General features: G+C 52.6%; 3 protein-coding genes across 3 annotated transcripts; 2 read left to right on the forward strand and 1 right to left on the reverse strand.

Moving 5' to 3' along the window:
• Positions 1-3,136: 3,136 nt before the first annotated feature.
• Positions 3,137-9,202, forward strand: LOC34617700 (acetyl-coenzyme A synthetase). The gene is made up of 15 exons (XM_026338156.1): positions 3,137-3,316; positions 3,649-3,708; positions 3,915-4,016; positions 4,428-4,542; positions 4,715-4,850; positions 5,195-5,261; positions 5,459-5,576; positions 5,812-5,957; positions 6,107-6,312; positions 6,575-6,637; positions 7,147-7,481; positions 7,838-7,993; positions 8,264-8,391; positions 8,530-8,629; positions 8,976-9,202. The coding sequence occupies exons 1-15, from the start codon at positions 3,137-3,139 to the stop codon at positions 9,200-9,202; spliced, it is 2,139 nt and encodes a 712-aa protein (XP_026193941.1).
• A 1,410-nt stretch (positions 9,203-10,612) lies between these two features.
• Positions 10,613-11,199, reverse strand: LOC113147469. The gene is made up of 2 exons (XM_026338157.1): positions 10,795-11,199; positions 10,613-10,639 (listed from the first exon to the last, which is right to left on the reverse strand). The coding sequence occupies exons 1-2, from the start codon at positions 11,197-11,199 to the stop codon at positions 10,613-10,615; spliced, it is 432 nt and encodes a 143-aa protein (XP_026193942.1).
• A 564-nt stretch (positions 11,200-11,763) lies between these two features.
• Positions 11,764-12,821, forward strand: LOC113147467. The gene is made up of 3 exons (XM_026338155.1): positions 11,764-11,839; positions 12,135-12,560; positions 12,700-12,821. Exons 1-3 carry the CDS (start codon positions 11,764-11,766, stop codon positions 12,819-12,821), a joined length of 624 nt encoding a protein of 207 aa, XP_026193940.1.
• Positions 12,822-12,827: the final 6 nt, after the last annotated feature.

Here is a 12,827-nt window from a genome sequence, read left to right on the forward strand (position 1 = left end):
ATCATTGCGGATAGGGGGCTGAAGTTTAACAGTGCCTTTTGGCAAGCCTGTTCTGACCTGTCTACATATGGGCCATAATGTGGTATTGTGAACAACCCTAATACAGGTGCAAATGGATAGTATCATAAGTACTTTTCTGCAATATTCGACACTTTACGCTTCTAAAATCCAGGCAGTCAGCTTGGTTTCCGTGCTGAATGAGTAAATGATCCACTAGACAGTCGGATGACCGAAATTTCTCCGCGTTCCTGATCTTTACTAAGGGCCTCACTGGGATACGGCAGTGGACCTGGTGATCTAAAAGCAGCACCCACCAGCAGCTGCGGAGGGAAGAAGAGAATAAATAAATGTTGCACGTGCTTTTGTAAGTAAGGCTCAGGAGGAACAAGCACGTAACTACGACAGGGACGGTCTGCTGTGTATTTGGACTCAGAAGCTTTGTTTCTGATAGATCGGTAGGCCTTCCGAGGTGCACCAGGTGACCAAGCAAAGCAGTATCCCGTCAGGTAGCTGGGACCATTTGTGATAGTCTCATGAGGTAAGACTCTCTCCCAAATATTTTGCCCCAAAGTTGTAGACGACATATCTGACTAAATGGGCTTTAAAGTAGATTAAAAGCTTTCCTGACTTTTGGCGGTCTTCGCCGTGTAGGCAAGTGACCCGCGTTGGAGGCGGACGACCTTTAGGGAGCTGTACAGGTGCTGGATTGTAGGAGCACTGAGCGACAATGAGACATCAGACTTAAGTTTCTAGCAAAAAGGGATGCGTACAACATTAGTGGCTGAAGGAGGGACTGCACGCCTCGTTGCCTGCGGGACAGCTTGGGGCTACTTTCATTTCCCAAGATTAGTGGCTGTGGATTATTTTTTCTCATTTTATGGTACCTGTCCTTTCGTCGTGCTTTCTTCTGCTTGGGTGCGTAGCTCCAAGTGCAGCCATTTCTTGTAAGTGCCAAGTTATTGCTCTTATTCAGGTATCCTCTGCTCTCAGATTTACACTCACGCATTCTCGAGAAGCTTGTCTGTACATTCCCTTGTTCATGGCCCTCTGGGACCTGGAAATTAATTATGCCGCATGCAACGACTGTATTGGCACGCAATAATTGCACTTTGAGCAGTGGTGGCACTGATGACCCAGTGAGTACTGGAATTCTTCCCCAAGTATCAGGAGGCTTGCACATTTTAAGGCTCCAAAGCCAGTGCGGCAGGAAATTATAGCGGACGTGTTCGCAAGAAACTTTGTTCGTTGCTGGGCAATGTGTATTTCATCCCTTCTCTTTCTCTTTACGGGCTCAACGCTTCATGAATACCTGTCTCTTTTCGGAGTGGAGCGCGAAGGGAGAGACTCCTTTGTGAAATCAGTCAGCAATATTCCACAAAGTTTGCATTCAGTGTGGAGTGCAGTGCATCCCAAATTGAGTCTATTGTAGAGCGTGAACCTTTTCCTGCACACGCCTCTCAGGGCGCCGAAATGAGGGGAAAGGGCATCTAGGGTGAGCGCTGTTGTGCACTCCGATCATTCACAGGTAGCCGTACATCATATCGAAATCACGCGCAAACAGCATTTAATCTTACGGTATAGAGAAACGCTACACAGCAATAAATAGGCTTCTACACGAATAGCCACACCAAAGAGTCAATTCTTTACTAGCCGTTAATGGCATGTTGGCAGTGTAGAGGAAATGGCCGAAGTATAGCTCAAGCCGCTACTGGAGGAGCTTTTTTCTGGCCATGACGTTGACTGCCTCGGGGCATTCAAGCCAAGCAAATGTCAACACGTCCCGGGTGTGCAGATTAAATATGATTCCGTTCCTAAACTATGGGCCCTCAGCTAAATATATGAAAGCAGGCAAATATGTGTCAAATTAGTGGCTTAAGGGAACACCATGGATCGAACATTGTGTAGAGCCAATGCAGTCTCGTCCCGCCTCCCCGAGGAAGAGCTACTTCACATTTACGCATAATTAATCAAAGATTGTGCAAAAGCATACAAGTCCTATTATCCTGACGAAAGAGTCTTCCTAGGAGACCCTTGATGGCTATTTCTGGGCCATATCAGGGGAGCCCCTTCTTGGAGCTACCTTGGACAAGCCCAAGCAGCTGTGCTGTCTTGTATAACTCTTTACATTACCTTACTCCTGTATCCACCCTCCACTAGGTGGGTTTCTCGAAAGATCGCGCTTAAGACACGGGAGCAAGTGTCTAAAGTGGGAGTCCGAACAAACTTGGGAACCTGGATAACCCTTCGATGACAGTCCATAGATGTAAATTTTTCAACAACCCCAACGTCCACAATTTGCTAAGGCCCTGTAAACAGCCACAGCAACCACGCGAAAATATTGCCACTTCAGGGAGAAACACCTCCAGTACTCTGGTATAATCCCGCCGTGTTTTACTCCCCTATCTCGTAGGCTGCCAACTGTCTGAGCGAATATGCAGAAGTAAATACGCATGAAGTCTTTCCTAAAACAGAAATCGACGCTTTCATACGGGTCCTTTTGATCGGCAGCACACTCTTTATTTTTTTCTACGCCTTTATTGACCACCGAATCCCTCGGGGGGGCCAGGCGGCAGTTTCCCTCGTCGTCTGTACAATATACAGCCAATAAGTAGGCAGTGACTGGTAGTACCGCGACTCGTACTTTGAGCTTCAAATATGCTCTGTCTGGACATTTTATGAATGCAACTTATCTACAGACAAGGGCATTATACTCTGAGCTAAAACGCATGACGAGATCGGATGGACGGGCGCCAGGTGGCATACGGTGGCCGGATACACGCCTCTTTTCGTTTATCCTGCACCCTCCACAGACATAATTCTACCTTTTCTTTGATTTTTTCTCAATTGCGCTCCAAGCATCGGGCGAGACGCCGCACGAACTCCTTAAGGCCGTCGCAGCGATCTGCACAGCGCAGGGCCTTGCTAGCAGCACGACCTGAAGGCGTGTACTTCTTTCTTCAGCAAGGCCATCGTCATACGAGCCACTTGGTGCCAGCGGGGCGCCTGGCCCCGCGATCGGCCTCTGGATTTCCATCAGGCACGCATCGATTTGCTTCCGCCGTACGCCGTTTCAACGCGCTTCCGCGTTGTGCCTAGTGGGTGCCGGTGTCTCCCTCTGCGCATCTAAGGATACATGATGCCTGCTGCCTGGGATAGAGACCTCGGCGAGGCCTGTGTGGTGGACAGGGGCAGCCCCAATGTGGAGAGGAGCGACTTGAACCTTGAGGGAGCGCATGAGGCCATCTCCTCTTTTCCAGTAAAAGAGGTGCACGAGCCCCCGCCAAAGAACACCAGCAGGTGCAATGTGCCTTCAGAGGTATGAAAACACGCAGGATATTGTAGCATCAGCACTACTCATCGGTCGGTCCATTCGAAGCTTCTCTGGTGTCTGCACCGGAAGATAGCCGTTGATAGGAACTCGGAAAGGCGCAGCCACGTAGTAGATCAAGCTGTCATCTTCCTTTTGCTCCGCGACCCCTTCTTAGTCCACATGCCACAAGGCTTTGTTGGCCACCTCCTTGGAGGCTGGATGTAGCGTTTGGAGGGGAGGGGTGTGCGTGAGATTTCTTGGGCAGCCCTTAGGCCGTCTGGGTGCTCGTTGGGAGCAACTATGCTTTGCCGCATGTGCGTTCCTGCGGTTCTACACAGAGCATGTACAAGCATCTTTACTGGCGCAGTTTGACTGATGCAGACAACTTCTGGAGGGAGGTGAGTCGAGCTCTTATTGTGCCTAGCCCGCCTTGATGGCCATCCTTTCCTCCGCCCTTCTTGTGCACCGCCTCACGCTTTTGTTCTACAGAAGGCGCATGCACATCAAGGGAAAGAATATATGGCAGCCCTACAGTCAATCGCTGCATCACTACGGTGTATATACACGTGTTCCTGTCGCGCCTCCTCCGGTCTGCCGCCTCCAGAAAGCCCTCGAGAAGCTGCGCTGGTCGCATCCCTTCACCAAGACACAACACGGATCCCTGAAAAACGGGGATATGTCTTGGTTCCTTAACGGCAAGCTGAATGTGAGCTCTTAAAGGAAATTCCAGCTGCTTTTTCGCTGCTTTCTTTCGGGCCCTATTCAAAAGGCCATTCCCCCGGTAGCTCCTGTCTGTCTACGATCCACGCGCTCTCTCGCTCTCTGCCTGTATGCTTGTCTGTTTCTCCTGCGCTAAGCGGCTGGCCTTATCGTGCTGCTTGGAGCAGCAACTGCTGCCCGAAAGTGCAGGTGCTTGGGTGCTCGAGGGATAGGAAGGGACCTTTCGAGGGAGGGGGTCGAAGGTTACCTGCTCTAGGGACTGCAGAGGAACAGGAGGCACGAATAATCAGGGATCGGAAAGCCGCCCCTAAGGAGCACCCACTCATACGGAGAAGGACGCTCTGTGTCTTGCATGTTTAAGGGGTTTGCGGGCCTCCTATCGATTGCCTTTCTGCAGGTGTGCGACAATTGTGTGGACCGGTGGGCTGAACAATACCCCCAGAGGATCGCCTTGATTTATGAGGGCGACACTTCAAAAGACAGCCAAGTCGTCACATACAAGGAACTGCAAGGTGTGGTGACCCTTCCCCGTACTGCTCCTGTCTTGTGCGGAATGCTTGTTTAGTGCCCATGCGCATCTCGTAAATATCGTGGCTCTAGTGCATCTCGCGGCTCTGTATGCTTCGTGTCGGCGGAATGCTATTGCGCATGTACTGCGTGTTGCTGGTTCCTCCCTTCTGGCAGACCAAGTTTGCCGTTTTGCGAATCTCCTCAAGAGTCTAGACGTGCGAAAAGGGGATATCGTGACAATCTACCTGCCCATGATGCCAGAAATCGTTTACGCCATGCTGGCATGTGCGAGGATCGGCGCGGTGCACAGGTCCGTTTTGCCGAAAGCTTCGGTAGACATAGCCCTGACAAATCCTCTTCCTTTACACCATCGTCGGCAGCGCTGACTCCTTCAGTGCACAATATGCTGCCCCCCTTCTGTGGATGTCTGTGACGGGCAAGCCTGCGTTCTACTTCTGAGGCGGCTCTTGGGGTCCTGCACATTTGGACTGCTGCATGCGCGAGCACGTTCGCTTACTGTGCATTCTACCTCTTGGCATCTCACCTGCGGGCATTTTGCCATTATTCTTGACATCCCGAAGATCTCGTGCCTGCCCATCTCTATGTATGTACGGCAGCCGCCTGCCCCTGTTTGTGGTCTCCCGCTGCCTGCAGCGTGGTCTTTGCAGGCCTCTCTGCCAACAGCTTGGCAGAGCGTCTCGAGGATGCCAACAGCCGAGTGGTTCGTTTTTCCCGAGAAATGCACAGCGCTGCACGTGTCCCTGGTGCCTCTCGGTGTGCTTGCCTAAAACTCTTCGTTGGCTGCAACGTCCTTATGTGATCCTGACGCCTCGCCTGCTGCTCCTCCATAGCTCGCCATCCGTCCCGTCCTCCTCCTACCAAATGCCTCTTGCGGCCTGCGTTTCCTCCTCTCTCCAGTTGATTACAGCCACGAAAAGCACGAGGGGTGGCAGAGAGGTGCACCTAAAGAAGGTTGTCGACGAGGCCCTAGAACACGTTTCCTGCGTGAAGCACGTAGTTCTCTTCAGAAAGTCCGGTGAGGCCTGACATTATGTGCTCTCGTACGAATGTCGCTTCCTGTCGTAGCACAGTGCTAGCGTTTTTCGAGGCTGCCTGTCCGCGTGCGAGGTCTTCAGTGGCACCGACCCAGAACGACCCCGCGGTGCTTGCCCCACTGCTCTGTGTACCTACATTTTCCGTCCACAGTAGCGGATGACTGCGTGTGGACGCCCCTCCGTTTACTGCCTTTGCCGTTGCGCGGCCTTACTCAGAAGATCCTTCCTCCTTTGTGGAGGGCCGGGACCTCTCTGGCGACGATCTTCTTCCGCAGATGCGCCCATACTGCCCGCTTGAGATTATGGACAGCGAAGATCTGCTCTTCATCCTCTATACCTCTGGCTCTACAGGAAAGCCAAAGGTGTGCCTGCCGGAGAGAGCGATATCTGAGACCAGGCATTTGTAATTACCCCTACCCTGTGGCGTTTTGCCCTCTTGTGTCCCTCTTCCCTCCTCCTTCGCCAACACTGCACTCTTCTGCGCTGCCCTTCTCGTGCTTCTGCCCTGCAGGGTGTCTGCCACACCATCGCTGGCTATCTGTTGTACGCCGCGCTAACGCACGAATACATCTTTGATTACCACCCTGGCGACACATTTGGTTGCCTTGCGGACTGCGGCTGGATCACGGGCCACTCGTACACCGTCTATGGACCACTCTGCAATGGGGCCACTACGGTGCTCTTCCAGGGGATCCCAACGTATCCTCACCCTGGAAGGTGAGCTTTGCAGGCACCTTGTCCGTCATCGGATACTGCTTCCCACATCAGGGTCGGCTTTGGGGGAGGCTGGCGCCATATTTCACGATATAAATGCGTCCTGCATGCATACGTAGATACGTCGTGACACTGAGGCCGCTGGAACTTCGGCAGAACTATGCAGTCGATCCTTCCCTCACTGAGCCGTGCTGCCCAACTGCTGCAGCCGCCTCGACACCTGCCGCTGCCTCTCTGACGTTTTCGTCTTGTTGTGCGCGCCTAGGTACTGGGATTTAGTGCAGAAGTGGAGGATCACGCAGCTCTACACGTCTCCCACCGCCATCAGGTCAGCTGCGGCCATGACCCTGCCGCGACTGCGTCCTTGCATAAACGAGTTCAAGAGGGTCCATGGCAGTAGTGTAACCGTTTGGGAGAGGCGGCTCCCCACGGCGCACGAAGAAAGGCACAAAGGGCACAATCACAGGAGTGTGCATGGAGCAGACGTAGTGTCGGGGGGCCCCATGGGCAGCGGCATTGGAGGGGATCCTCCTCTGTGGGTGGAGGCCATCAGTGTGTGTGTGTGTGTGTGTGTGTGGCTCTAACGGGCTGCAACGCCAGTATCTAGTAGCGGGCACTTTTCGTGGGCAGCAGCATGTCCTTCTCGCAGTGCACTTCTCTCTATCTTTGGCAGATGGAGCTGAGAGTCTTTTATACCAGAGGAGACCTACGCGTCTCCTCTTCCCATCGCTCGATCATCCCGATATAGATCGAGCGCAGCACACGTGGCTGGGCTGTTGGGCCTGGCTCCATTGTTTCGATTGCCTCTGTCGCTCGATTCGATCCCGTTCGACGCAGGGCCCTAATGCAGCATGGAGATGAGTGGCCCAAGAAGTACGACCTGAGCACTCTTAGGGTAATCGGCTCCGTGGGTGAGCCGATCAATCCGGAAGCCTGGCGATGGTACTATGAGAACATCGGCAAAGGCCAGTGCTCTGTTGTGGACACGTACTGGCAGACAGAAACTGGAGGACACGTTCTCGCGCCCTTCCCAGGGGCAACCATCACCAAACCGGGGTGTGCAATGGTCCCATTTTTCGGCATTGAGCCCGCAATTGTCGATCCACAAACAGGAGAAGAGAAGAAGGGCAATGAAGTCTGCGGAGTTCTCTGCCTAAAGCGGCCTTGGCCAGGTGGGACGCAGCGACTAGATCCCTTCGGCTGCACACGCAACCTAAAGGGATGAGAAAAGGGCGTGGGAGAGGAGAACCTGTACGTTCGCATTGACACAGAAGGGCAGATCCGGCTGGCCATGAGTTGTCGGGCCCTGTTGATGAAGAGCGACCCTTGTGGTGCGCTCAAAGAAGACGCGCTGTATGCTACCGTCTTGTCCGACGGCGCTTGAAGCCCGCTGTGGAGGCCATCCGCCTCGTGGATACACGTGCTGCACGTGCTTGTGACAAGGCCTCTCCGTACCGCCTCCAGTGCGTTTTCTCCTGTAGGCCTCTTTCTTCAGCGTGCTTCCGTCTTCTGGCGCGCTGCTTTGCAGGAATGTGCCGGACGGTCCACAGGGCGCACAAGCGACTCGTGAACACGTATCTACAACCATATCCCGGATACTATTTCACAGGAGATGGGGCATATCGGGATGCTGACGGCCACTACTGGATAACGGGCCGCGTTGACGATACGCTAAATGTCTCAGGTACATATGTGGATGCGTGCATGGCACTTTCCTCCGTTGCTCTCCAACACCGCCCCCCCTCACCAAGCCATACCTCTGTCTCTGTCTCTCTTTCACATGACTGCTGCTGGATCTCTGTCTGCCTTGAGACCAGCTTTCCGTCCCCGCGGTTCCATTTACACCCTGAGACACCAAAAAGGAGGCCACGCCTCACCCAGCTCCCCTGACCCTCCTCCCTCGCCTCTGACGCCCTGTTCCTCCCCTGCTTCACCCTGTCTCTTCGTTTTGCAGGCCACAGGCTCAGCACAGCAGAGATCGAGCACGCTTTGGTGCAGCACCCCCGCATTGTGGAGGCGGCTGTCGTTGGCGTCCCACACGAGGTGAAGGGCACAGCTATTTTCTGCTTCGTCATCCTCAAGGTAAGGGCCAGAGTGTTAAAAAAGCGCCTTAGGAGAAATGGAGCTATCCCACACCACGACTTCCATCTACTGCTGAATGAATAGCCGCCTTCACTGCCTCATCGCATGGCTGCTTTTGTCCGTTGCCTTCGGTTCCAGGCTGGGGAGACGCCAGCTGGAGTGATCGACGAGGCCAGGAAACAAGTGAGGAAAGAGATCGGTCCGATTGCCACACCTGACTTTATTGTTATTGCTCCCGGTAAGCCAGCCAGCAGCGACACCAGGACAATTCAAACTCTAGACAGTGCGGATACACGGTTGGGCGTGCTGCTCAAGGGCCTTCCACTGATTTTTCTTGGCTCATCATTGTTTTGGTCATCAACAACCCGAAGTCGCGCTATCTGCAGGTCCTCTACAGCTGCACAGCAGAAAAAGCCTTTTGCGGTGTTCATCCTGTGCACATTGAACATACCTCTTGCAGTGTTTCGTGTTTCTAGCGCATCGCGGTGCCCATCATGTTACACCCTCGACAGCACGACAAATAGAGCACACGGCAGGCAGTGCCCAGAGCAACAAGCCCGATGCCTACACCTGTCTCTCCTCAGGCCTGCCCAAGACACAGAGCGGGAAGATCATGAGACGCCTTTTACGTAAGCTGTGTTGCCTTGACCAGAGTCTGGGAGACACAACCTCTCTGGCCAATGCCGAGGTCATTCCGTCGCTGCAGGGCCTAATTATGGAGACCGTCCTGGCAGAACGCAAAACCCCAACTACAACTGCAGCAGAAAAAGCCGCGACGAGCGGGAAAAAAGCAAAACACAACTCGTCGTGACTGCACGTGGCTCCGGTGGCACAGGAAGAGTTTTCCGGGGGCACTGACCTTGTGGGAACCAACCCTGGGAAGGAAGAAGGAAAGAAAGAACGCGGTTTCCCAGCCTCGTCCTTCCTCTTCCTGTGCGTAATTACTCTCTCGGCAAATACTGGACGCACGAACACATGGTGGCCGCGCCAGCTCCAGAACGAGAAGATGCTATGCTCCACAAACCCAGCGAAGAGCCCACTGCACCCAATTTTTTAATTTGCACGGGGTATGCCCACTCGGCCCACCCCGCTACTTAAACTCAAGGCGCGGGGAATTCTGCGATAAGGGCCCCAAGTTTGGAGCTCGGGTACACCAAGTGGCCCCTTTTTTAGCCCAAGGCCCTATAGTTGTGCTCCTGGATTGCTCTTGGGCGCGCCTGGGATGAGCATGCGGAGGCGCCAGTGCTGGCGCTTTCTCCCCTGACTCTCTGTACGTCTCCCCCTACCTCCCAATCGGTGTGTGACGCGTGTTGACGTGCTCGTTTTTGTACCGGGTGTTCTAAGTAGACGCAGCGCTTCTCCGCGCGCCTACCATGTTTATTGACAGCTGAAGGGAACAGCAGGCAGAAGTACCGCATGTCTCTGCGGTGTGCTTCTGTTACATCTTTTTCACCGTCCTGGGGTGCTGCCATCCACCACTAAGAGACCATGGGGCGTCAAGCACAGCCCCATTCGCTGTCTCCAACTAGTACTATCTTTCTCCACTCCTCATAGTTTTCCGTCGCTTGCTCTGTGTCCCACAGCGGACCAGACGCTCCAGCTGCTGTTTCATGGAGCCAAAATTCATGGTACACTAAATTACGTGCAAATAAAAGCGTTTAAAAGTGCCGATGCAACGAAAAACCCCGGCCGCAGTCCCCAAAACGAGGGACGAGAACACACACTCGCAGGCCCTCTGTGGTGCAGCCAGCCAAAGGCCACGACTGGAGTCTATATAGCTGTCTGAGAAAGACAGCCAAGACCGCACCCCTCTCAGTACATAAACCAACGCGCTGCATCAAGCTGTGCGCAAATCAGGTGGCCAGAAACTGGCAATTTACTTGCCAACTCAGCCAAGGGCAGAAGCATGGGGTCTTTAAAAACATGCCTTCTACACCGTTCGCTGTGTCACAAAGGCTCTTGCTGATGAGTGCACATCTCACCAAGCTTATATGCGCATGGAATGCAGCGACGAGGTCACGTGACTTGAATCCCTTAAGCACCTAATATGCTCTTATGGTGCCACTCGGTCATGGAGTCTAATCCAAAAGGAAATACATCCTGTGCTACACTTCATGGGCCGCGCAGTTCGTCAGAACCCTCCTGAGAATATTTTTGTGCAGATATTCTCTGACGCTGCGCATATAGGAATCTTCCCCCTTTGCCCCCTGTCGTTGCGGCTCTAAAGGTCGCGTACATCTGAAAGGACCTGGGACACAGAAGTGCACACATTTGTTCTTTTGCTTGCGCGATTAGACCGTAATGACACAAAGAGGCCCGCCTCCCTGAAAAAAAGCCAAGAATAAGTTATGAGGTCGAAGCCAACTCGCTCTCACAGTTATGTGTTGTCTAACAGCACCTTACCAAAGAGCAAATATCCTTAATGCTTTTCGTGTTCTGTCTGTTGCCCACTGCCTTTGTCTTGTCCGGTGCACGCTTTTTGGTCTTCTTCTGCGACTTATAACCGTGAGACGAAGTTGGACACTCTCCTTTCTTTCCCAGTGACCGTTGTTTGTTGTTCCCTTGGATCCCCATCAAGGCATCCTTATCTAGTGCCAGTTTGCGAATTCTCGAATTCGCATCCCTCTTTGGCATGAACTGCTCGTAAAACTTTTGTTCCATGTATTCCTTCACTTTGTCTGTTTTCCCACTTCTGGACGCACTCACACGCTGTAGGCCTGAATGCGCTTTTGCTGCATCCTTTGGCCTGCTTTTCTGCAGAATCTGCAATGGCGTGCAGCCCCGGGAAACACCTGCAGTTGATTTCATGGCCGACTGGCAATATCAGGAAACCTCAACGCTAGACTTAAAAATGAGAGCCGTGTCAGACCCCACTTTCCAGGTGTACTTTCCAGCATATCAGAGGCCTTGCTGGCCATGGGGGTAAGGGCTAACCACGCCTTTTCCTTTACATGCCACTGTCGATCGGGTCAACACAGACAATGTAAAGAATAAATTTTCATGACGGCAGAGCCCACACCCATTAGCTGAATAAATTAGAAAACATATGTTTTATTTTTGATTTCTGATGTGGCTGCAAACCGTCTTGTGGCTTGGACTCATTCGATTGGCAACAATGAATCGTTGCATGCAGCCAACGCCAGTGCACAGAGTGGCCCCACGAGCAACTTGTAGAGGAAAAACATCCAGAACTACTGTTATTCTTTTCATGCGCTAAAATATATGTAGCGTGGCGCTCAAGTTGGTCCCGCGAAGGAGCGAGGCAATCGCCCTTCTCCCCGTGCCCTTGGTGTTCCCATTAAGGGTCACGCCCGAAGAGCGGTACCTGCATACCTGTGTTGGTATTCACACAAAACTTTTGTGAGATCTAAGATGAGAGGAGGGCGGGGAGGAGGAGCAGGTGGCAGCACCACGAGGAAATGGGTCAGAGATGGGGTAGAGAGACACGGTAAGGCATTGTTGAATGACCGTGCGGGTCTCAGATCAATTAAAAGGACTTAAAATTCTAGAAGCACATTCGCTGCTCTTTTCACAATGTGAGTGTCGTTCTATAAGGTACTTTTCTGGATGTTTTGTTGCTATATAGTGGGTGTTCTGGTATAACAAGTGGGGGCTTAGAGGATGGCCTTCTTCCGGCTGACAGGCAGTCAGATCTCTACCTGTTTAATTACACTGCATATTCGGTTGAGCTTGTTCTGGTGTACTTGATTCATAGCACGGAGACTGCTTGTGCTCCTCTTCAGGCCCAGTTACCGAAGAGCCCCCGATCTACCCGCCAGATCGGCACATTGAACAGGCCCCCCCATTAGACGACGAAGCAGCGAATGCTGTTCTCACATACCGCCTCCTAACCAATCACTGGCGCACAGGAGAGTGCTGCATTGTCGAGAACCACACCAAGTTAGAGGGGCGCAACTACTCAAGTTTGAACTTAGCTGGATCCTACGACCTCGATGCTCAGAAGGATGCAATTGTATCCTACTGCAGTAGCGAGTTTTTCCCCACGGAGCTACTGCAAAATCGACTCATCCGCCTGTCCAGGGTGGCTGGAAGAGGAGCAGCTGCCGATTCAAAACGCCACAAACTGAAAGAAATGGAACAGAAGGAGAACGAGAACAAAGGGGCAGATGAGAAGGCTCCAGCAGCACAACCGGAAGCAAGTGCCGAAGGTAAGTGAATGATAGGAGAGAATTTGTGGATACCATGCAAAGGCTGCTATGATATTCATCGAGGAGGGCACTTTGTGTCCCATGTTTGCGGCTTGTCATGCCAGCCTTTTCAAATGTTTTGTGTCACATGTTCCTTCAGAGGAATTGTTTGGAGCGGATGAACAAGACGACTTCGGGGGGGATGATTACGCTCATGATTACTATGCAGATGAAGATGTCGAGGATAATATGGATGACGCAGATGACGGAGGGATTCTGTAATCCACA

This window comes from Cyclospora cayetanensis, unplaced genomic scaffold, assembly GCF_002999335.1.
Source record: "Cyclospora cayetanensis isolate NF1_C8 unplaced genomic scaffold, CcayRef3 CcayRef3_contig_235, whole genome shotgun sequence".
Lineage (NCBI taxonomy): Eukaryota > Apicomplexa > Conoidasida > Eucoccidiorida > Eimeriidae > Cyclospora > Cyclospora cayetanensis.